The 21,025-nt window shown below is 35.1% G+C and overlaps 2 protein-coding genes across 3 annotated transcripts; both read right to left on the bottom strand.

Annotated features, from left to right (window-relative positions):
• Positions 1 to 4,904: 4,904 nt before the first annotated feature.
• LOC132048993 (probable alkaline/neutral invertase B) lies at positions 4,905 to 10,437 on the bottom strand. 2 transcript variants are annotated; one of them, XM_059439681.1, is made up of 5 exons: positions 10,269 to 10,437; positions 9,229 to 9,664; positions 7,768 to 8,199; positions 6,019 to 6,577; positions 4,905 to 5,565 (listed from the first exon to the last, which is right to left on the bottom strand). In XM_059439681.1, the coding sequence occupies exons 2-5, from the start codon at positions 9,604 to 9,606 to the stop codon at positions 5,273 to 5,275; spliced, it is 1,662 nt and encodes a 553-aa protein (XP_059295664.1). In that variant the 5' UTR covers positions 9,607 to 9,664; positions 10,269 to 10,437; the 3' UTR covers positions 4,905 to 5,272. The 2 variants fall into 2 exon arrangements, with proteins under 2 accessions (XP_059295664.1, XP_059295660.1); XM_059439677.1 differs by having other exon boundaries at positions 9,229 to 9,650.
• Positions 10,438 to 12,832: 2,395 nt separating this feature from the next.
• LOC132048986 (uncharacterized) lies at positions 12,833 to 19,849 on the bottom strand. Its single transcript, XM_059439669.1, has 11 exons — positions 19,741 to 19,849; positions 17,841 to 18,257; positions 17,017 to 17,091; positions 16,468 to 16,521; positions 16,186 to 16,264; positions 15,983 to 16,110; positions 15,503 to 15,586; positions 15,239 to 15,322; positions 14,517 to 14,668; positions 13,779 to 13,929; positions 12,833 to 13,458 (listed from the first exon to the last, which is right to left on the bottom strand). The coding sequence occupies exons 2-11, from the start codon at positions 18,183 to 18,185 to the stop codon at positions 13,159 to 13,161; spliced, it is 1,452 nt and encodes a 483-aa protein (XP_059295652.1). The 5' UTR covers positions 18,186 to 18,257; positions 19,741 to 19,849; the 3' UTR covers positions 12,833 to 13,158.
• Between the last annotated feature and the right edge of the window lie 1,176 nt (positions 19,850 to 21,025).

Raw genomic sequence — 21,025 nt, 5'->3', positions numbered from 1 at the left:
TGCATAAGTTTGGTAAATCCAACAAGTTTATGCCGATGGGGGCATACTTTTAATGGGCAAACTTTTATGCCGATCCTAAGATAAACTTATGAAGGAATTATCAAAGTTATCTAAGCCGGCATATTTTATGTCAAGTTCCATTTACAGGCATAAGTATGCCGGTCCCAAGATAACTTTGCTAATTCCTTCACAACCGTATCTTAGATGGGGCATAGCGAAATTTAAACTTTGCCTTGCGAATTTTTTTAAAATTTTGAGTGTGGGGGTTCGAACTCAAACCTATGGGATTTAGCGAGGCAAAATTTAAAGATTTCAAATATGAAGGGCAAAATTTAAAGACCACCCCAAAAGAAGGGCCACTGCCGAATTGCCCCGGCAAATACGAATACGAGAGGAATTTATCGTGGGCGAAGCCCAACCCGCGAAAGTTCCAACAGTTGGGCCCTAATAAATGGGCCAAACCCATTTACTCTTTACTCTCTTCCTTATTTTTATGGTGGTGTATTTTTATTTGCTTTGTATGACTAACATTTTATCTTTTTAAGTAGCTTATATAAATTCTAGACATTAAGGGGGCTTTAGTTTAGAAATGGGTAATTAAACCATTAATTAACTCTACAAGCTTTATTTTTCCTTTTTACATCAAAATGATTTATAATGCTTATAATATTTACTGCTAGAACCACTGATTTTTTTAAAACTAGCATGACTATATGTTTTAAGCTAAAAGAATCAGGATTTTCGCTAACTATCTTAAAACACTTGAAACACGTCTTTTTGTTAAAATATTAATCTTACAATAACTCTTTAATTTATTAGTTGGCATGACCCATTTTCTGCAGATATTTACAAAACGTTATACATCCCGCACTTTCTTAGTTTATTTACAACTAAATCCTTTTATACAAATCATTATTTTTTAGCAGTCTTACTTTAAATAGCATTATTATATATCTATCCAGAACTTTAGCAATATTTATAAAATTATTTTCTTTTCTATAATATTTACACTTAGCCTAACTAATTCATTTAAGTCCGGTCGGTTAACCATTGTTAATGGAACTTAGAGGATGCCTAATACCTTCCCTCTAGGTTAGTTGAACCCGTACCTAGAATCATTTGGTTTCGTAGACTTTAAAATCAACTTTAGATAAATAACTTTAATAATTTTAGGTGCCCTAATTCACCGTAAATAATTAGGTGGCGACTCCTTAACTTTAAATAACCCCGGAATTATCGGGATGTCGTAAACTATTTTGACCCCGGTTAAAATAGGGTATGACAGCAACGATGATAGTTAACTTTTTAATGAAGCTTTTGATCCAATCTTTATTTCAACTATTATTTTGGAAAATTCAAAACAAAAAAGGTAAAATATTAAACGTTTAGGGTTCAGCGAAAATCAGAAGTGAAAAATAAGGAGGGAAATCAAAACCGTTGCAATAGACCTAGCATGTTTGGCCAATCTTATTTTTCTCAAAAGTGCTTATTTTAAATAAGTGAGGTACTTGACCAAGCTCTGGGAGAAAATAAATGCTTTTGGGAGTAGCAGAAGCTAATAAAAAATAGTTTACGCCAAACACTTTTTTTTTAAAAGCACTTTTGAGAAAAATACACTTAGAAACACTTTTTAAAAGCTTGGTCAGACATTAATTGCTGCTCAAAAGTGTTTTTTAATTAATTGGTCAAACATAAACTGTTTTTCGCCAAAAGTACTTTTTTTAAAAAACTTTTCAAAATAAGCTGATTGTAGAAGTTTGGCCTAACAGACTATTAGCTCTAAAAGTGTCTCAATAGAGCTTATAACCCCCAATGATTACAATCATTGCAATAAGTGGCTATAGCAAACGGTTAAATAACCGTTGCAAGAAAACTGTTGCCATAGACTCTAAAACAAGACTTTTTAGTAATTAATTTGTGGATGTCATTGTGTTGTTGTGTGAGAAAGAAGATCTTTAATTTATATAAGTCAAAAAATTTCATCCAAAAGAAATAATAATAATAATACTATCAAACTAATAAATCGGTACGTATTGTTAAATATGGAAGAGATCTTTTGAATCAAGAATTCTTTTCCACCAAGAAAAGTAATTTATGGTAGAAAATCAAGACAAATTCTAACAGTTTATAACCCACTTATGCAATATTTTCCCGTAAATACTCCTATTCCTATTAATCCTGACGTACATACGTAGTTGGCTTCCGCTAGATTTCCTCTATAGTCCTATAAATACTTGAGGTATTTCATTTGTATGTATCATTAAGAATTTTAGTTTGTGAAGGGTAGCAAACACATCAACTCAAGAGAATTAATCCGAATATTCTTGTCTTCAACAGGTAAGTTAACGTTTAGTCATTATGTTAATTATGGTTTATGCATATATAATACTGAATAAAACTTGAAATTCTGTTGACTAAATTCTTACTATTCTGATTTCATCTATGCGATATGATTCACAGCAATATTTAAATAAAGAAAAAAATTCTACTTGCTTAGTTCTTCCCTAATAAATTCCTGTAAAAAGAGGTTTCATTAATTGCATGCATGTTGATGCCAACTAAGAAATGGATTTAAGTTATATGCACGAATAGTGTAAAGATCTTTTTACACAATGGAACATTAGTTAAGTACTATTTTACTTGATAATTAATTAATGCTTAATGAATTTATTTTGACAGTGATGAAAGAGAAAAGTGTTGATGCAACAGTGGATCACATATCCAAATTGCCAGTGCCAATTTTGCAGAAAATTATGTCTTTCCTTCTTGTTAAAAATGCTGCACGAATGGGTACATTGTCCAAGACTTTGTATAGTGCATGGAGTTCCCTCTCCTACTTAAATTTTGGTGATAATTTTTTCTATTATGAAATGTAACCCCAAGAATGTGAACATTATAAGTTTTCGCAAATTGTGGAGCAAATACTAGCAAATCGGCAGAAGCAGAAGATTTCTATGGAAAAATTCTGGCTAAAGTTACCACCTTGCCTATGTTGTAGTCCTTATCAGAATTGGATAAAGACACTCGTCGCGTGTGATATCAAAGAGTTGATTTTAAGTATAGACTCACCTGGTTATGGGCATTACAATGACCTACCCGAAGCAACATTTGCTGCCAAGGAACTAAATGTTCTTGATTTGTGTGGATTTAAGCTGGAATAATTGCCTTGTGATGGCATAAAGTTTTCATCTTTGCGAAAGTTAAAGCTTGTTCATGCATCGTTGGACGAGCACTTTGTTCGAGCTTCATGTGCTAGCTGCAGTTGTTTAGAGGATTTAACTTTAGATGAATGTCAGGGACTAGCCAGTTTACAAATCGCGGGAAGTAATTTGCCCAAACTGAAGAGTGTTTGGTTGAAACTTTCTAGTGAAATCAAGATGGTTGATATAGTAGCACCTAATCTTGAAAATCTTCACATGTTGAGTAGTCCTGAAGTAGTTACACTAACTGATTGCAAAGCCTTGAAAAGTTTGTACTTATCTATGGGTGTCACTGACCGAGACCTAAAGAACATTTGTGCAAGTCTACCCAATCTTGAAGCCTTGTACTTATTCAGTTGCACAGAATTGAAGAAATTGAAGATTTCAAGTGATCGGCTAGAGTGCCTTGTACTAGAGGGCTGCATTAACCTTACTGGTATTGAATTAGATACTCCTAATTTAACACGCTTCACGTATACTCCTACTTGTTATGATCGTTTTTTGCCAAAACTAAAACTGAAAGCTTCGGTTTTGCGCAAAGTTGATCTCAAATTGGAAAAAATTGGACGTATGGAGCAAAAGAAGTCGAAAGATTATCTGAAGATACATCAGAAAAGATTGAGGTCACCCGCGATTTAGTATTTATTTTCTGTGTTTATATTTTAGATTAGATAGACATCTCCGGACCCCGCGCATAGCGGGAGCTTAGTGCACCGGGCTGCCCTTTATAGACATCTCTAGTTGTCTCTCAGTTTAGAGTTATTATTTAGTTAGTCACTAGTTTTGATGGTGTTTTGATTTGAATGAGTTTCCTGATACAAGTACTCTTAGTCTTAGGAAGACTTGTATTTAAACTTTGGTATATCAATACAATATACAGTTATCCATCTTCTCTCTGAATATATGTACTTTACATACAAGTTTCATAGTTTCTTTAGTCTTGCTGTGTGCTTGTGTTTAGTCTTCTTTTTTCTTTTCTTTTTTCAACTAATTTTATGTTAAGATTATTTATAAGTGATGACTAGTTGAGTAGCCTTTGATTCTAAAATCTGATGCTTCTTCGTTTTCTGATTCTGAAATACAACTATTTGTCTGCACAGCTGTTTGTGTAACAGATAAAAGTAAGTTTAACAACACAAAACTAGATTCCTGGAGTATTTGACACTCAAAAGCTCTGTTTACAAAGGCACTTAAAATCACCAATTTCAATAGATGACCTCCATTTTGAAGCTAAGGTGTCTAACTGAGAGTTCGTGCCAAGTTTAAGAGGCTACCAATGTAATTTGGCCCTAAAATAAAAACTAAAAGCACTACTTGGAACTGAAATATGGAAATATCCAAAGTTCTGCGGTAAATTGAAAGGACTGGGGAATCCAAAAATCATGAAAGCAAGTGTTAGCGTACATCACGCCCAACAGAAGCCAGCATATAATTTGTTACATCTACGAAGGGCTAAAAGAAATGAAAGTTGCATGAATCATCATGATAGGTGATCCATCTATGCAGTTCTATTAAGTGTACTTTGCTTTACAAGTCAGTACAAGTGAGAGCCTGTATACTGAAATCCACAAACCTCGTAATTCCTTAGGAGAGAAATGTAGTTCAGTTGTAACATGATAGTCCAGAGAGGAAGGGGGAAAGGGAAAAGATGCATTAGGTTGTTCAAAACGTTACTAAACAATATGCACCAAAGCTGATGTCTAAATGGTTAAGAAAATAATAAGCTTGTGCAAATGTAAGTACGTCTAAGTTAGTGCTGACAAAGTAAACCATGTTAAGAGCTACATCTCAATTAGCGTCTGCAATCATATCAGAAGTAGATTGTTGAACCTAATGCTAAATTAAGTTCCGGAAGAACGGAAGAAGTACAGGGTGTGCAGGAAAGAATCAGAGAGTAAGACAAACTGGTGGCGTTTTACGAGATTCTTACTTGTAACTTCCCTACAAGACCTTTCCTGCTTTCTTCTTTTCCTTTTGTTCTTTCTGCTTGATGCAGGCGCTTCATTCATATCCCTCCACATTTTGGATGTGATGAGATAAATAAAATCTAAGAAGGAAATTCGATATAACAATCAAAACGAATTTGATCTTTTCAAGACAGGCTTCATCAGCTGCTTGTCTTCCTCAAGTGCAACCATTCCCACATGGGATGGATCTTCAAGCATCATCTTTGCCACCAAGTAGCCAGCAATTGACCATGTTTGGTATTTCCGAGCTTGCTTCCCAATGAATCGGCCAAGTTTTCCATCGTAATATTCAGGCCACCCATCCTTGGACAACCTTATTTCAGCAAGTTCAATGGCACGCCTTGCAATCTGGGGGCGTCCAGTCTTGATACAAGCCGCTGTGAGGAGCCATAAAAGTACTGCCACCAAACACAAATAAATATAAGCATAGCATTATGCAAGATTAGAAAAATCTACACTAGAGTGCCAAAGATTACATGTGACACATTACTACCTTTTTCATGACTATTCAGCTGTAAATAATTCTTATGTTACCTGAATAAGGTTCCATAAAAAAGGTTCAAGCTAAGCCATACAAGGAAAAATACTACCTCAAACTTGCATATCAACGAGCTGAGCAGTACATACATGACAAGGAAGTGTTGGTAAGAGAAACAAATAGCTGGCTTAAGCAGTTTCAATGTTCTCAGTACTGTGTTATAGGAAAATAGAATAAATATTATCCGAACTAATTACACTGTTTCCCAAACAGGATTAAATTAAACAGTGAGCTACAATCTTAGGAAACGTTCTTCATTATTTCATTTCACACTTCACTGTCCACCAAGGAACACTAGTAATTCAATTGATACCTGGCCATGAACCTCCGTTATGGTAGCTCCATCTAGTATTTTTTGGATCACATCCTGTTACAAGCCGCCAATCATGACCCTCTATAGCTGGATAACAAACTTTCAAAGGCATTTCTCCAACCAGTTCATCCCAACGTGACTCGATGAGATCCATGATCTTAGTTTCCTGTTCAGGGGTCGCTAAGCAAGATAAAATTGCAATACAATTTCCCAAGCAGAACCATCGGAAATCCATATTTGAAGGGCCAACATTTCCAATGAAATAACCTCCATGAAGTGGCATAAAATCAAAAACCCATTCTGGAAGAGAATCCGGGATGACATTAAACTTGTTGACTGCTGTGTGGGAATATTCTTCAGTTTTGTATCTGTATATGTCATTAACCTGTTTCAGATCGAGCCAAAAGTAGGTTCTCATGTGATAGCTCAGCGCGTGCAGTCTCTTTACAATTCGTTCTATGAACTCCTTCCCTTCGGCGTCATGCTTGAGTAAGAGAAGTGCACATCTTAAGGCCATAAAGAATAGTGCTTGTATCTCTATTGGGTATCCATAAACACCCTGACAATGTTCAAGTACCACAAAATAGTCAGTGAAACAAATGCATACTTATCGTAAGCACACTAATAAGGAAGAGCAAATTGTTTTAGTTGCAGTAAAAAAGTGATTGTAAGTTCTGCTCAGAACATGCCAGGTTTATCTGAGTAAGAGGGAGAGAAGGAGAATGATATACTTACAACCAAAAACCATAAGGAGATTCCAGAAGGGGATACCGTCACTTCTCTAGATTAAGATATAATTCAGGAAGGTGGAACTTGTATGTGTGATGGTATGCAATAGTCCTTTCAAACATATACAATGTTGGTCATACACTCAGCTGATTGTAGTTTATTGTTAATTGGTTTCCCATTTCCGGCAAGTACTAAAACTTCGGAGGCACATGGATATCGCTTTTAATTCCATTGCAAGAACAATTGGATCCAAATGATGACTTGCATTTTCTCAATTTTGACATGAAGGACAAATTCTAGAAGCAGATAGGCTCCTATCCTAATTCTCAAATAGCCAATTCTAAATGGTAATATTACACGAGGCATATTTGTTTACATAAGACTTTTTATATAACCAATCAAGCAACTCAGTAGATTTGAATGGATTGAGCTTAAGTAAAATGCCTGCATGAACACAGAATTTAGCCACACAGATGAAGCTCATGTCTTTTGAAGAAATTCATTCATATTTCTGGAGAATGGGAATTTAGCCCAACAAATAGGGCAGTACATAGGGAAACGATGATATTGTTTTATGAATTTTGCTCCCACTAAGGTAGTAGCTGTTGTTTCCGCACGACTTCAGATTTTCATGCCGCATTAACAGACATTTTGTACGGCTGTAAGAAACCTATCTTTGAAACAGACCTAAGAATTTTGCAGTGCACTTTCTTCAATGTTAAGTCTGCAAGAGGCTACAAGGCTTTGTCTGAGAACAAAAATCACAAATTCTGATAATAAAATAAAGATACAGTAGGTAGAAATGGAGAATGAAAATCCAATTAGCTAACAACTCTAAGAACTAAAAACAGCATGCGCTAAAGTCATGATGATACGAAAATCACAAGCCTGCCAACATGAAGTCATGTCTATATGGAAGAGGAATGCACGTGAATTCATATAACATATTAATATATCAAGCTCATAAACGCAAAGTGAGTGCATATCACTACAATTATGTACGACAGCAGGAAAACTCACCATTCTACGATCAATCATACAGCATCCATCAGCACAAAGAAGAGTTGGTAATGTGTCAAAGCCCTCTGAAAGGCATAAACTAAGTATCAGGCGCATGCCCTTCTGGCATTCAGGCATCTCAGACAAGGAAGTATCCCCTGTAGATTTTGTATATGCTCGAAGTAATATAATCCACCAAAATCCAGAATCAATAGGAGCCACTCTTCCTATCGCACTCTCACCAAAATCTGCCATTAATGTCTCTGTATTCCTGACTGGATCATGGAGCACTTTGAAACTAGCTGGCATTACACCCTCTCCTAATTGGAAGCGATCTATCTTTTTCTCCCACGACTGAAGACGAAGAGTTTTCAAGATGAAATTTTTTACTATTTCAGGTTCCCCGTTCATTAAAAATGCCAATGCACTTGGAACGAAATCTCTGACAAACACCTGGAGGTACAGATGAACGTTAGTAAACATCTTGAGCATGAGAGAATGTGACCTCAGTACAGATTAAACTGGCCATCGATACAGTTACCCTTTCAGAATGTCATAAATACCAAATGAGATCAGTCTTGTTTATTTAAGCACTTCGAAAAGGGATCTAGCATAATAACATATGTAAAATGCTCATTGGACCATAATCTTTACATAGGAACTTCCTCCTGTATCATGCAATTGGATGGCAGCTAGATTGGAGATTATTTATTCCAAAATTTAAATAGGCCGTTTACACAGTGCCAAAGAAAATGTAATGAGTACACAGCAGTTAGCTCAAGAAGCACATGTATTAATACAAACATTGATCCTTTTTAATTGGATGAGGAGAAACACTGCCCTCACTCATTGGCTGCTAGGAGAAGGAAATCAAACTCAACAGACTAGAAACACAAGTGATACAGCTGGCTGAACTCTGGATTCCCTGATCCTAATTTGTAGCAAACCAGACATCAGAAGAGATATCCCATCACAGAACTATTGCATATGGTTCTCGAATGTAAAATTGATCAGACTTTATTACTTATAGTGAAGAGGACAAATATACAAACTGCAGGTATTAAGCCTTTTCCTATTATGTCACATAAAATTATTAGATCAGACTATTTTCTACAAGGGAACTAATCAAACTGTAAATGAACATTGCCTGATTAACTGTAATTCTACAGAAAAGCAAAGTATATGAATGTCAATTTAGCGAATCCAAACTTAAGTAGCAGACAACAAATTATTACCCATACACAAGCTTCAGTTAATCGACTATGTCTCAGTCCTAAACTAGTTGATGTACGCTATACGTCACATCTAGATTCATTTTCCTCTACTTGGACTCTAATATGTAAGGCAGTGATCAAACCAACCAAAAGCTAATCCACCACCCACTGATCCATAATTTAATTTGCAATGACAAGGCAATGATGCAAGTAGAAATGAAAATTCTAGTGCTCAACATACATAGGATGATATTATCAATGGCTTCACCTGATCGTAATTAAGCTTTTCGTCTGAACTATCTAATGCAGCAATTGTTCCAACAGGACGGCCGCGAAAGTGCACCAAGGAACGTCTCAGCGCTTCCCAAGCCTCAGCAATCATCGGATGTGGATCAGACGCAAAAGGTGACCTTGGAGTGGTAAATCCAGACCATTTTGCTGGTGAATGGACTACATCAAATTCAGCTCTAGAAGGGGGATAAGGAGAGAACCCAATTTGAGCTTCACTAAAGGACCTCTCACCAAGTGAGCCCTTCCTCTCCATGTTCAAATTTCTTGGCCTCAAGAAATCAATATCTTCCAATTCCGCCATACTACAACAAGAGCCGTTACCATTCTGGTATACATCCATAGAGGGTGTAGACATACTTATAATGAGTAGAGTTTGTAGGGATTCAGAGGCTCAACAATCTGCATTAATTCAGCTACATGCATATTAGTCCTTCATTTTCAATTTATTTTGTCTTATTTTCTTTTTTAGTCCGTTTCAAAAAGAATGCTTCCGTCCTTTTTTAGCAACTCTTTTATTAGTATAACTTTCCACATGACATGTTTAAGACTACAAGAATAAAGAGAGTTTTGGTACATTCTACGTATCTTTAATTCAAGATTACAAGATTCAAAAGTTTCTTTGCATTCTACTCTGTGCCAAGTCAAAACCAGACAAACAAATTGAAATGGAGGGAATAATAAGGATTAAAGAAACAGAGGCTGAGTAATAAAAGAATGTTCTTCACGCACAAATTAGTACTTATATCTAATAGAGCAAGTCAACAGTGCTTAAAGGGAAACAAATCAAGGCTTTAGGATCTCTCTCAGTTTACCATGTTCTTTTGTTTTCTCATTCTTGACCAAACAGGGGAAGCTAAGGAAACATATGAATATAAAGTAAGTTCGATACAATCAAGAAGAAAACTAAAAACCCATTTACAAGACATTAAGTGGAGCAGCAATCTGTCCATGCATGTAGTAGCAAGTTCCTAGAAATGGAAATCATGAAAAAAACTGTATAACATATATTATACTTACGAATAGGACGTCCAAAGTCCGGTGAAAGTGAGAAAGAGCAATGACATAGGTGAAAGAAAGAAATATACATAGATCACTAAGAGTGTGAGTTGCGTGTGACTGTGTGACTCTGTGACGGTGAAATTATTGTATATGGGACAATGATGACAAATGAGATACTGCCAAGTTCTGCCATGGCAACTAGTGTTGTTTTGTTTTTTAAGAAGTGTCTTTTTTTATATTGGGTAAGTTAGACAATTCAAACTTCATACTCCCTCCTTTCACTTTTACTTTTACTAATTTTTCAGTTTGGACTTTGCACATTCTTTAAAAAATAATATGTAATTGATATGAGTATTTTATCATAAAATCCGTATTAATTGTTTCTCAACCTCCCAAGGTAGGAATAAGGTCTGTGCGACTCACTTTGTGGGATTTCATTGAATATGTTGCTGTTGTCAGTTTAAGTCGTGGAAAATGATTTGAGCATTATGCAATTAATGTTAAGGGTGCGTAAAACATGAAAAAAATGATTTGCTCTTGATATGCTAAAAGTAACGAGTAAAAGTTAAAATATACTTTTAAAGAAATTGGACAAGTAAAAGTGAATGGAGGGAGTTGATATAAAATTTAGAATTGCAAGATTCAAAAGACATTTTAGTACATTACACATCTTTAATTTAGGACTACAAGATTTAAATTTTTTCTTTATTCCTTAAATTTTGTGTCCAGTCAAATTTAGACACTTTCATTTGAGACGGAGGGAGTACTTTTATTATCAATACAGTAGCAATAATTTCATCATGTAGGACAAAATAGGAAAAAAGATAAAATGGTTAGGTGTGTAAATTTGGAATCTTGGTGTATGTATGTATATGTGGGTGTGGGGATGTATATGTAACTAATCTAAGGTGAAAAGCATAAATGGGGCTATGGATTTTGGAGTTTTGCTGTGCTCGTGGGGTATATTAGTAGTACTACCACTCTCTGCAAAGCTGGAGCACTCTTTCTCATCGAATTAATTAAACTCTTGCTAACAACGCCTCTACCATCAATAATCTACAAAAATAGTATTTCTATAGTATGTGTTTTTGGTAAGATATTTTTTCTACTCCCCTGTCTCAACTTATGTGACTCGTTTTTCTTTTAAAGCTGTCTAAAAAAGAATGTCATATTTTTATATTTAAAAATAATTTAGCTTTATGAAACGATTTACCGCCACACAAATATCTAAGGCTTATTTTGAACCACAAAATTCAAAAAAGTTCTTTTCTTTCTTAAATTTCGTGTCTAGTCAAATGGTGCCACATAAATTGAGACGGAGGGAAAATATGTTATTAAAAGTTCGAGTTTTGTATATTGATAAACAAAAACACTATTGATCATGAGTGAGGATAAATTAAAGAAAAACCCCTTTCACATTTTGGACTGCTCATATGTGAAGTTGTAAAGCAAAATTCTTTTAGATTAAGCTTTATGCAATGATGATGTTAAAAAAAGCTTTTTAACAATTAAAAATCACTTGGGGAGTAATAGAGAGTTTGAAGTTGAGTGCTTGAATTAAGTTGCTCCTAAAACAGAAAATATGTCAGGCCACACTTTTAAATTTTTTGTTTAGCTCTTTTCTAGGAGATACTAAAGCTAAATATATGAGGAATGGGAAAAGTAGTCCCAAAAAAAAAAAAAAAAAACGATGCACGACAAAAATTTATTCAAAGCAAGAAAGATCAGTTTGAATGTACATAGAAAAATATAATGTACAGCTAGATTTATTGGATTGTAAAAAATATTTTGAGAGCAAATATATGAAAGTAATGAACTATTTTAACCACGATTAGGACTTTGCTTTAGTTAATTAAATTTCAACCATTAATTTTAGATATGACATGCGCCGTCAATCCAAACAAGAACTTAAAAAAAAATAGAGAGAGGAGAAATAACGAGGAGCCAAATCACTGAGTATATATTAATATGGATTGATAATTTTAAGAACTTGTCGAGTATTATGGAATATATCACAATTAGTGCGAATGTTCATCACTCTAATAATCAACTCCCACACCTCCATAACCTCAATCACAATCTCCCCCACGGCCACAACTCCACAACCTCACTCATGAATATGATCTTCCCCATGATGTCAATGGTTAAATTTCATATTACCATTTGATGTTTCAATGTATCCCTATAAAAAGAGGTATTGAGAATTATATTGAAACACTTGAAAGAAAGAAAGAAAGTTCTGTTATATCGTCTTTCTTACTTTTATCTTTATATTGTCATTTTGAGCTTGATTTTACAAAATTCAACTGACACACGGAGAGCAGGAGAGATGAACTGGAGCTGGAATACTGTATTCATGTAAAAAAAAAAAATTCGGCTTACCGAATGGGGACTGGGAAACACTACAAAGTTTGACTGCAAGGGTCTAGCTATTACAAATTTGGAAAGAGAGACACTTAGTTTATTTTAATTTCATTGTGCTTTTATCACTGTAAACCCCACCCCCCCCCCCCCCAACCACAACCCCAAAAAAAAAAAAAAAGGATACTACTATATGACAGGAAGCAACTGGTCTATCTATTATGAAAAATGAAGCTGCTTCATTTAACCAATGCCTCTCAAGCTCCCACTAAATCTTGGGAAATAGATAACACCAAAGATCAACACTAGTTCCTCTACAACTGAAGATCAACCAACCAGTCCAATCCCAGGTGCGTAACTCACTAGCCCTCCTGATAAATCTTGATAAATTTCGAGTGTCCACATGTATAAAGCCTAGAACACTTTGTAACTGCTTTTCTTCAAACTATTGCAGCCAATTTAATGGATACCAAATCAGGCGAAATTTCATGTTGAAAACAGTTCCAGATTTAGCAGTTCCACAAAAAGCTTTGCCTGGTAGTCATAATCAGATTGCAATAACACTAGGCTCTGGTTTTACCATTATCTTGACTGGTTTACCGAGCTTGGATTTATCTTCCGTTCGAGCAATTTCAAGAGCCCTCTCACAAATAGGATATCCCTGATCATCCCATGACTCCAGTATTACGCCAGAACCAATACAAGTCCTTCCATCATAAAAGGCCGCAAACTGTCCAGCTGCTAAACCCTGATCATCTTCAGATAACCGGACAACTGCAACTTCCTGGCCATGTTCATCAACTTCCATGACCAAGCTGCAGTTGTAAAAACCGGGACCATGACGAACCTACAGAATAATTGTAAATGAGCATTTGCTTGTACAAAAACACCGAATCACTCTGAAATTCTAGTGTTACCAAGCTCACAATGCGAAACCTAAAATATGACAAAGCGCTCCCAAAATAAAATAATCATGCAAGAGAACAACAAAAATCCAAGAAAGTCAACTCTTATTTCACCTGTGTCCTATGTTATGTACATCTTAACGTTTGTTCTTTACAACCTAAGCTCATGTTGGACATTCTTAGATATGTATAAAGGTGTCATTGAACTTATGCAAAAAAAAAAAAAAAAAGAGTTAAAATGAGGCGAAAAGGAAAGATTTACCTTGCATTGAAGCTCATTGATTTGTCTAGGAAGTGATCCACTGAGCCATTTGAAGGATCCAGCGCGAAATAACCGTCTTTTCTTGTCAACAGAGAAATAGTTTCTTGATACATAGACAACATTGTTTCTAATATCCTTCTCTACAACATACCTACAAAGTAACAAAATATCTATTTAGTATATTTAAAGACAAATGGAAAAGATTGACACATTTGGATTGATGACTATAATTGCTCAAGAACAGGGGCGAATTTATAGCCTTAATTATAGGGCATGTGAACCCATGGTCTCTCCGCAAAATTAGGTATTTTATTTATATATTTTCTGAAATAATCTAATATTAGATGTTAGACACCCATGTTCCAAAAAGACTGAATGGTGTACTTGGTGGAAAGCTTAGTTATTTACACAGAGAAATGGGGATCAATTCCCACTTAATGCTTTCTATTTTTCCTTTTTTAATGGTGCACCCATGTTTAAGAAATCCTAAACCCGCCTCTACTCAAGAACTCCTAAATGATAGGAAGGCCAGGACCATAAGATGACAATATGCAATCATTTTGTTATCTGTTTAGTGTGGATTATGGCAACCATCATCTGGCTGAAGATCAAGTAGCCATGCGCGATAGGGGTTTAATAACACCATAAAAAACAGTTAAATATAAGATAATCAAATTGCTTAACTATTTTGAGACCACAACTAGTACATATATTAAGAACGAGCTCGTAGCCGCATACCAGGGCCCTCCAGGAAGACGTAAACCTTGGCGTTGCCCAATAGTATAGAACCAAAAGCCACGGTGGTTTCCAAGATAATCTCCACTCTCTGCTTCCAATATAACACCTTCTGATTCTCCAATGTGTCTAGCAACAAATTCACTGAATTTTATCTGAAATTCCAAATGGAACTGACACTAAGATCTCCGGAGGTCAACTGAACTTTTAAAACAAAATAGAACAAATCTTAAGCTTTTTGGAGAAATGTGCAAAATCTAACAGAATTAAGAAAGTGTATAGCTACAAAATTAGTCTATGACTAAAACATTTGATGTGTAGACCGTCTATGCAGAAGATGAATATACTATACTTATATTACTTATACTGATGGATGGAAAATATGAACCTCCACAGCATTTATACAACATTGGCACTTGGACTGGCAGCTTGATATAAAATGGTCTTAAATATAGCAAAAACATTGTAAGTCCCACTGACTTTGCATAGACAAGTTTAGACAATTACTGTCCGCCGCAACTAATCCAGAAAGCTCATACATTGATTTTTAGCAAATGCTGCTCACAGAGCTAATTAACTGATTACAACTTACCAGCAGAATAGTTGAACGAGTTGGTAACTTATTTGAGTTACTCCATGAGAATGACATAAGATTGACAAAACAGCACCTTATACCAAAAAATAAAAAAAATCATGTAGCTGATGAATGTGCTGGTAAAACAAACCTTGCCAAGAAAACATATTCCTTGTGAATCCTTCCTGTCTTGGTTTGGTAGATTAAATGACTTAGCAAGCATGCGAACTTCATCCTGCAGATATGTGATGAAAGATTAAGAGCAATTCAGCCTCAATGAAGACTTGAACTTTTCCAAATGATCAAGTCCCAGAAGGAGGGAGGGTTAAGACAGATTCACTCTCAACGACTTAATTGATTATTATAAACATATTGTAATTAAGTGATAAGTGCAAAGACAATAGTCTCACCTCACCTTTTGGATACATCCAAGCGGGAAAATAAGTCGTTTAAGCTGAGCCTGTGAGAGATGAGAAAGGAAGTACGTTTGGTCCTTGACCTGAAACAGCACCACTGCAGACATAAGAACTATAAAGACAGTCATGAAAATGTCGGCGAAAAGATCAAAGAAATTTTTTTGGTTAAAAGCACCGGGGGTTGGGTGGGTTTTGAAGGTGTTAAATCAAACTTCTTATCCTCAACTGCTAAATGCCTATGTCTCTTCCAAAAAGAACTTCTTTTGATGGGGACCATAATGTTTAATTCCCAACCATGCATATCTGCCTAAGTCTATTCAATTTCCTATATGTTCATCCTTTTACCTACAATGAAGCAAGATTCTTTCCCACCACTCTCATCTTCGAGATTTCCCCTTCTCAAGTAAACATATCAAAACTTCACAAAAGAAAATATGGTAAGAGGCTCTAAGAAACATATATGAATATTAAATACACACCATATCTTTTGACAATTCCAAGACAGAAGGTTCGTCCAGCTGCTCAGTAGATGCGTGGACAATCTTTGCATAATGTCCCGAAGCAACAAAGTCAAATTCCATTCCACTAATGGCATCCATAAAAGCACCTGAAAATAAATTTGCCACTTTCAGGCAAACGAAACTAAAGAATAGTGGATTGCTTTTCGTATAAGATGACTGACCAAATTTTATTCTAGTATTACAAAGGACATCTGGATTTGGAGTCCTGCCACATTTGTACTCCTCAATGATATATGACACCTAAACATGGAAAACTTACTAATCAAAAAACGAACTAATATTATGACCAAGCTTTCATCAATATCCCCCTGCTTATCTTTATATAGCACCACATAAAGAAACCTTTGTATAAAAACCCAATCTACGGTAAATAAAGTTTCATTCATGAGACAAGGCTGGAAAAATGTGTAATTAAAGCAGCTGAAGAGTAACCAGAAACATACCACATTATTCCAATATTCATCAGTCAAATGGACAACTTCCAATGGTACATCAACCTGAGAAGTTCGAAAATAAGATGTTGTGGAAACTTAATTGGAAATATCAAACTAACTAATGCAAGAAAAAGAAAATCCCCTCCCTCCCTCCATAACAGGAACCATCAATGTGAAAAGAGCTTATGGAAACATAGTGGGAAATATCAAATTAGTAATGCACGACCAGGAAAAAGAACAATCACCCACAATCTGGACTATGTGCAAGTGTGTCATGTCTGAAAACACTCGATTGAATGTTAATTTAAACTATTTGGTATGGTTATCCTTTTTCCACAGCCAGGCCAGGAAGTTGTATAATCTTGTCCATTGACAATAGATTTTAATTCTTCACTGGTCTCTAATGTAATTAACAAGTTTAGCAACCAACAAATAATGCAGTAACTAGCATTTAGAAGAAAGTTACATAAATCAGTCGCAGCTATCACTACAGAGATGACACTGTGTCTACCATGTATCAAAATTCTGTTCCAAACCAATACATAAAAAGAGACTGACCTGGTCACAAACAGCCTTCGCATATTTCAAGTCATCCTCCCATGGGCATTCAGACCAAAAGTTCTCAAAGTCTTCCTACAAAAGAAAATGCAATACACTTGATAATTGTTTAATACTGCTTGAAACTGAAAAGATTAAGGGATCATTTTGTTTAAGGTATAAGGAAAACTAACACCGGTATAAAAATCACATAGTTAAAATAGTGTTGGTCTGCAACATAAAATTCTCATTACGAATTTAATCTTTCATAACTGCTACAGCGTTTGATTCTTAATTAATAATAAGTACATCATTTGATTTTTGGTATTAAATTATGTAGTATTACGGATTGACATAATTTATCTGAGAATCGAGGTACTATTTTGTTTATGAAAGGTAGTCTTAAGAAAAATCTAACACTACCGCTAACAAGATAGAGTTAATGGTCAAAAACACACCTGAACTATCACTATTTCGTGAGCTTCACACCTCAACTATCGGTTGTTCCTTTTCCTAGCTAAACTATCACCATCTATGTATTAAAACACACCTAGTTGAGTAGAGGGTGATAGTCCAGCCAGCTTCGAGGTATGTTTTAACGCATAGATGGTGATAGTTCAGGTAGAAAAAGGGAACAATTAATAGTTGGGATATGAAACTATGCAAAGGTGACAGTTCAGGTGTGTTTTTGACCATTAACTCTATAAGATGGTACTCCACTTATTTGATCTATCAAAAGGGATAGGAAAAGAGGGAACAATAGTAAACAACCAATATTCTTCAACTCTGCCTAGCAACTTAAATGAAGACTAATTAACTTGGGCTAGAAGTAGTAAAATATATACCTGAAACCAAATCTTGAGATAGAAAGCGGTGCAGGAATGTCCAGCAGCATGAAGTAGCCGAAGAGCCACGCTGCTATCGACACCGCCACTAACTAAAACCGCCACTTTGAGAGGATTCTTGTGAGGCATTGAGCAAGATAAGTATGTGGGATCGATTTTTTCATCCACATAGTTCCTAATTGGAGATGAAACTGCAAGAGGTTTCAGCGAAAACAGTCTTGCAGTAGTTGTAATCTTTCTTGGCTGAGAGAAAAACTGGATAAGGGGTTTTTGGAAGAACAAGTGCTTGAGAGAATGTGAAGATTGAAGGGGAAGAAGGATTGTTGACATGGCTGCCCTTAGCATTTCTGTCTCTGAAATTCTGGCTATGGCATGTACTACCTTCGTCCCATATTAGTAACTTCTCTTTTGTATGCCCTGAAGAAATCATAAATAAGAATTATTTACTCTTAGCTTTCTTCATGAATAAGGGTAAACTAATCTCACTGGTATTTAAACAATAACAATATCAACCAATAATCACTTGTTTAAACTCCTCAAACTTATAATTTTTATATCATGCAATCAATATTGTATATTTTCAAAAACAACTAATATTAAGGGGAAAATGTAACAAAATAATTAATTTTATCTTGATTTTGTAACTGACAAATATTCGGGGGCAACTATTTTAAATAATCTTGATTACCGCCGGCATTGGTTGGTCCAGTTCAGTTTTTAGAAATTTCGATTTGATTTAACCGGTTTTCAGTTTTTTATTTGGTGCACTAATAACCGAAGATATCACTTTTGTTTTTTTGATTTTTGCTAATTCGGTTTGTTCAGTTATCAGTTTGGTTCGGTCACTTTGGACCCTGCCATATTAGGCTTTTTATTTGGACTTTTTTTTTTTTAAAACTAAAAAGTAGGTATTTAAAAGATTAATTGATTGCAACAGCCAAGGACATAGCAGTTGGTGCAAAACCATGCAATTACCAATATGCAGCAAGTAGTAAATACTCCTACTTGACAATCAAGCTTGAAAGAACCAAAAAGGTGCATACCACAACTCCAAAGAACTCTAGCAGTAGCTAAACAAAAGAGAAGCTGCATACACAAATGTACATAAAAAGCTAAACTTTGAAAGGTTTAAAGACTATATCTTATAGCAAATGGTTCTAAATGTGAGTACTTCTAATAAATACACGACATCGACAAGCAGAAATCAATAAATACAAAGTACACAAAAACACAGAATAATAGTAATCGATAACTGAACAGAATCTCAACTCAACCATACAAAATTTTTAAATCATAGAACTTACGACATCGACAAGCAGAAATCAAATTCATAGCTTCAAGCCTTCAACAAGCAAAATATTTCAACAGATTTACAGTCTATTTAGCCAAGCTTCTAAAATCAACTTATTTTGAAAAGTGCTTTTCAAAAAAGTTCTTTTGGTTATAAGCAAATTGTATTTGACCAATTAATTAAAAAACACTTTTTAGCAGCAATTAATGTTTGGCACTTTTAAAAAGTGCTTCTAAATGTATTTTCTTAAAAGTGTTTTGGAGAAAAACTACTTTTTTTTCTTTTTTGCCAAACTTTGAAAAAGTGCTTCTAAATATATTTTCTCAAATGTGCTTTCGGAGAAAAACTACTTTTGTAGCTTCTGCAAAACAGTTTGTGCTACTCCCCCATAAACACTTATTTTCTTCCAAAAAAAACTTGTTCAAACAGGCTATTAACATGGAGTTCAAAAACTTCAAATAGAGAGAATAATAATTGAAATCACGTCTTCAACAAGCAGAAATCAAGCTTCGAACAGTCTCAATTCAATTATGGTGCGTATAGTTGAGTTCTTTCAAGAAATTTAAGATTTTTCTTTTCAAAAAAAAAAAAAACAATGGTGGGACTTACCTGACGCTTCGGTCGGTCTGTTTGGAATCTTTGTAATGTCCGGTCGACTATCTGAGGCTTCGCTCTTTTCATGTCACCTCTTTATTATCTTTATAAGATTTTCGAGAAAGTGATAAAATAATCCCTTAAGTATGCATTTAATATTTTTGGTCCCTTAAGTCTGCAAAAAGTTGACACTTTTAGTCTCCATTAAATATTTACTGAACTCTGTTTGTTAGAGACGGAACTAACAGTTAGAGGTACAATTAGTTTCTACTATTTTGATTTATTTGTAGGGTATAGTGTTACAGGTGTAGTTTCTGCAAAAAAAAATCTTTTTAGTGTATGCTGCAATTTTTTTTGTTGTTGCATATTTTAGTTTTGATATGATTTTCTTGGCAGTATGGTTAAATAAATTTTTCCCACTATTTTTGTCAAATCGAACGAACATAAATTGTTAAATATTTGACGGATACTATAAGTGTTAACTTGGTGAACTTAAGAAACCAAAATTATTAGTGCATACAAAGGGACTTTTTGAACCTATCCTCAAACATAAGGGACCATTTTTAACATTTTCTCTAAGATTTTCAATTAAATAAATTTTGATTGGAATTAAAAGAAAAAAAACAGTCTCGACTTTCTGTCTCTCAGTCTCAGTGAACAAATAAGACTACTAATTTGAACCCTATACCCCTAAAAAACACGAGTGAGATTAGGAATAATGATATATGGGGCTAGCTGGGATTAGCTTCCATGGTGGACAAGATGCGGAAAGCGAGGTTGAGATAATTCAGTATGTGAAGAGAAGAAGCACATATGCTCCAGTGAGGAGGTGCCAAAGGTTGACAATGATAGGTCTGGAAAGAGGTTAAGGTAGATCAAGAAAGAATTAGGAGAGGTGATTAGACTACATGTGTCTCTCATGTGACCACTAACACGTGCCTCTCATGTGACCGTTAATCAGGTTATGACAATGGCTTAAGTCATCCACAACCCCTTAAAGTTGTCCACAGAATCCACTTAAACACCTTAACCCAGGCTTGTACCTGTTGAACACCTTTAATTTTCGAAAGTTGATCTTATTAGACACTTTTTGCAAACATGGCGTGGTGAGTGTAATACACTTATCAGAGGCGTGTGAACGATGTTTTTTAATATAATTTTTTTCTCTTCTTGTCCGTTCTTAACCCTACCACCATCCACCGTCAACTTGTGTAACACCTCATGCTTCCGAGCTAAGCATTGACTTAGGAGACGGAGACATAATAGAACCACTATCACGAGAGAAACTGGAGAACCATAA

Source organism: Lycium ferocissimum, chromosome 1, assembly GCF_029784015.1.
Source record: "Lycium ferocissimum isolate CSIRO_LF1 chromosome 1, AGI_CSIRO_Lferr_CH_V1, whole genome shotgun sequence".
In the NCBI taxonomy this organism is placed as follows: domain Eukaryota; kingdom Viridiplantae; phylum Streptophyta; class Magnoliopsida; order Solanales; family Solanaceae; genus Lycium; species Lycium ferocissimum.
Note: the sequence above shows the minus strand (reverse complement) of the source record. Positions and strands in the feature narration are given on the sequence as shown.

Bases quoted from the DNA above. Each gene is read 5' to 3' on its own strand.
- LOC132048993 (XM_059439681.1), bottom strand. From the start codon at position 9,606: ATGTCTACACCCTCTATGGATGTATACCAGAATGGTAACGGCTCTTGT. The intron at 6,578-7,767 runs GTGAGTTTTCCT...GAACATTGTCAG, and splicing joins GTATGATTGATCGTAGAATG to GGTGTTTATGGATACCCAAT. The intron at 5,566-6,018 runs GTATCAATTGAA...GTTTGGTGGCAG, and splicing joins TAACGGAGGTTCATGGCCAG to TACTTTTATGGCTCCTCACA.
- LOC132048986 (XM_059439669.1), bottom strand. From the start codon at position 18,185: ATGCTAAGGGCAGCCATGTCAACAATCCTTCTTCCCCTTCAATCTTCA. The intron at 17,092-17,840 runs GTATATATTTTA...TTTCTTTTGTAG, and splicing joins ATCTCAAGATTTGGTTTCAG to GAAGACTTTGAGAACTTTTG. The intron at 16,265-16,467 runs GTATGTTTCTGG...TTCCATGTTTAG, and splicing joins ATGAATATTGGAATAATGTG to GTGTCATATATCATTGAGGA.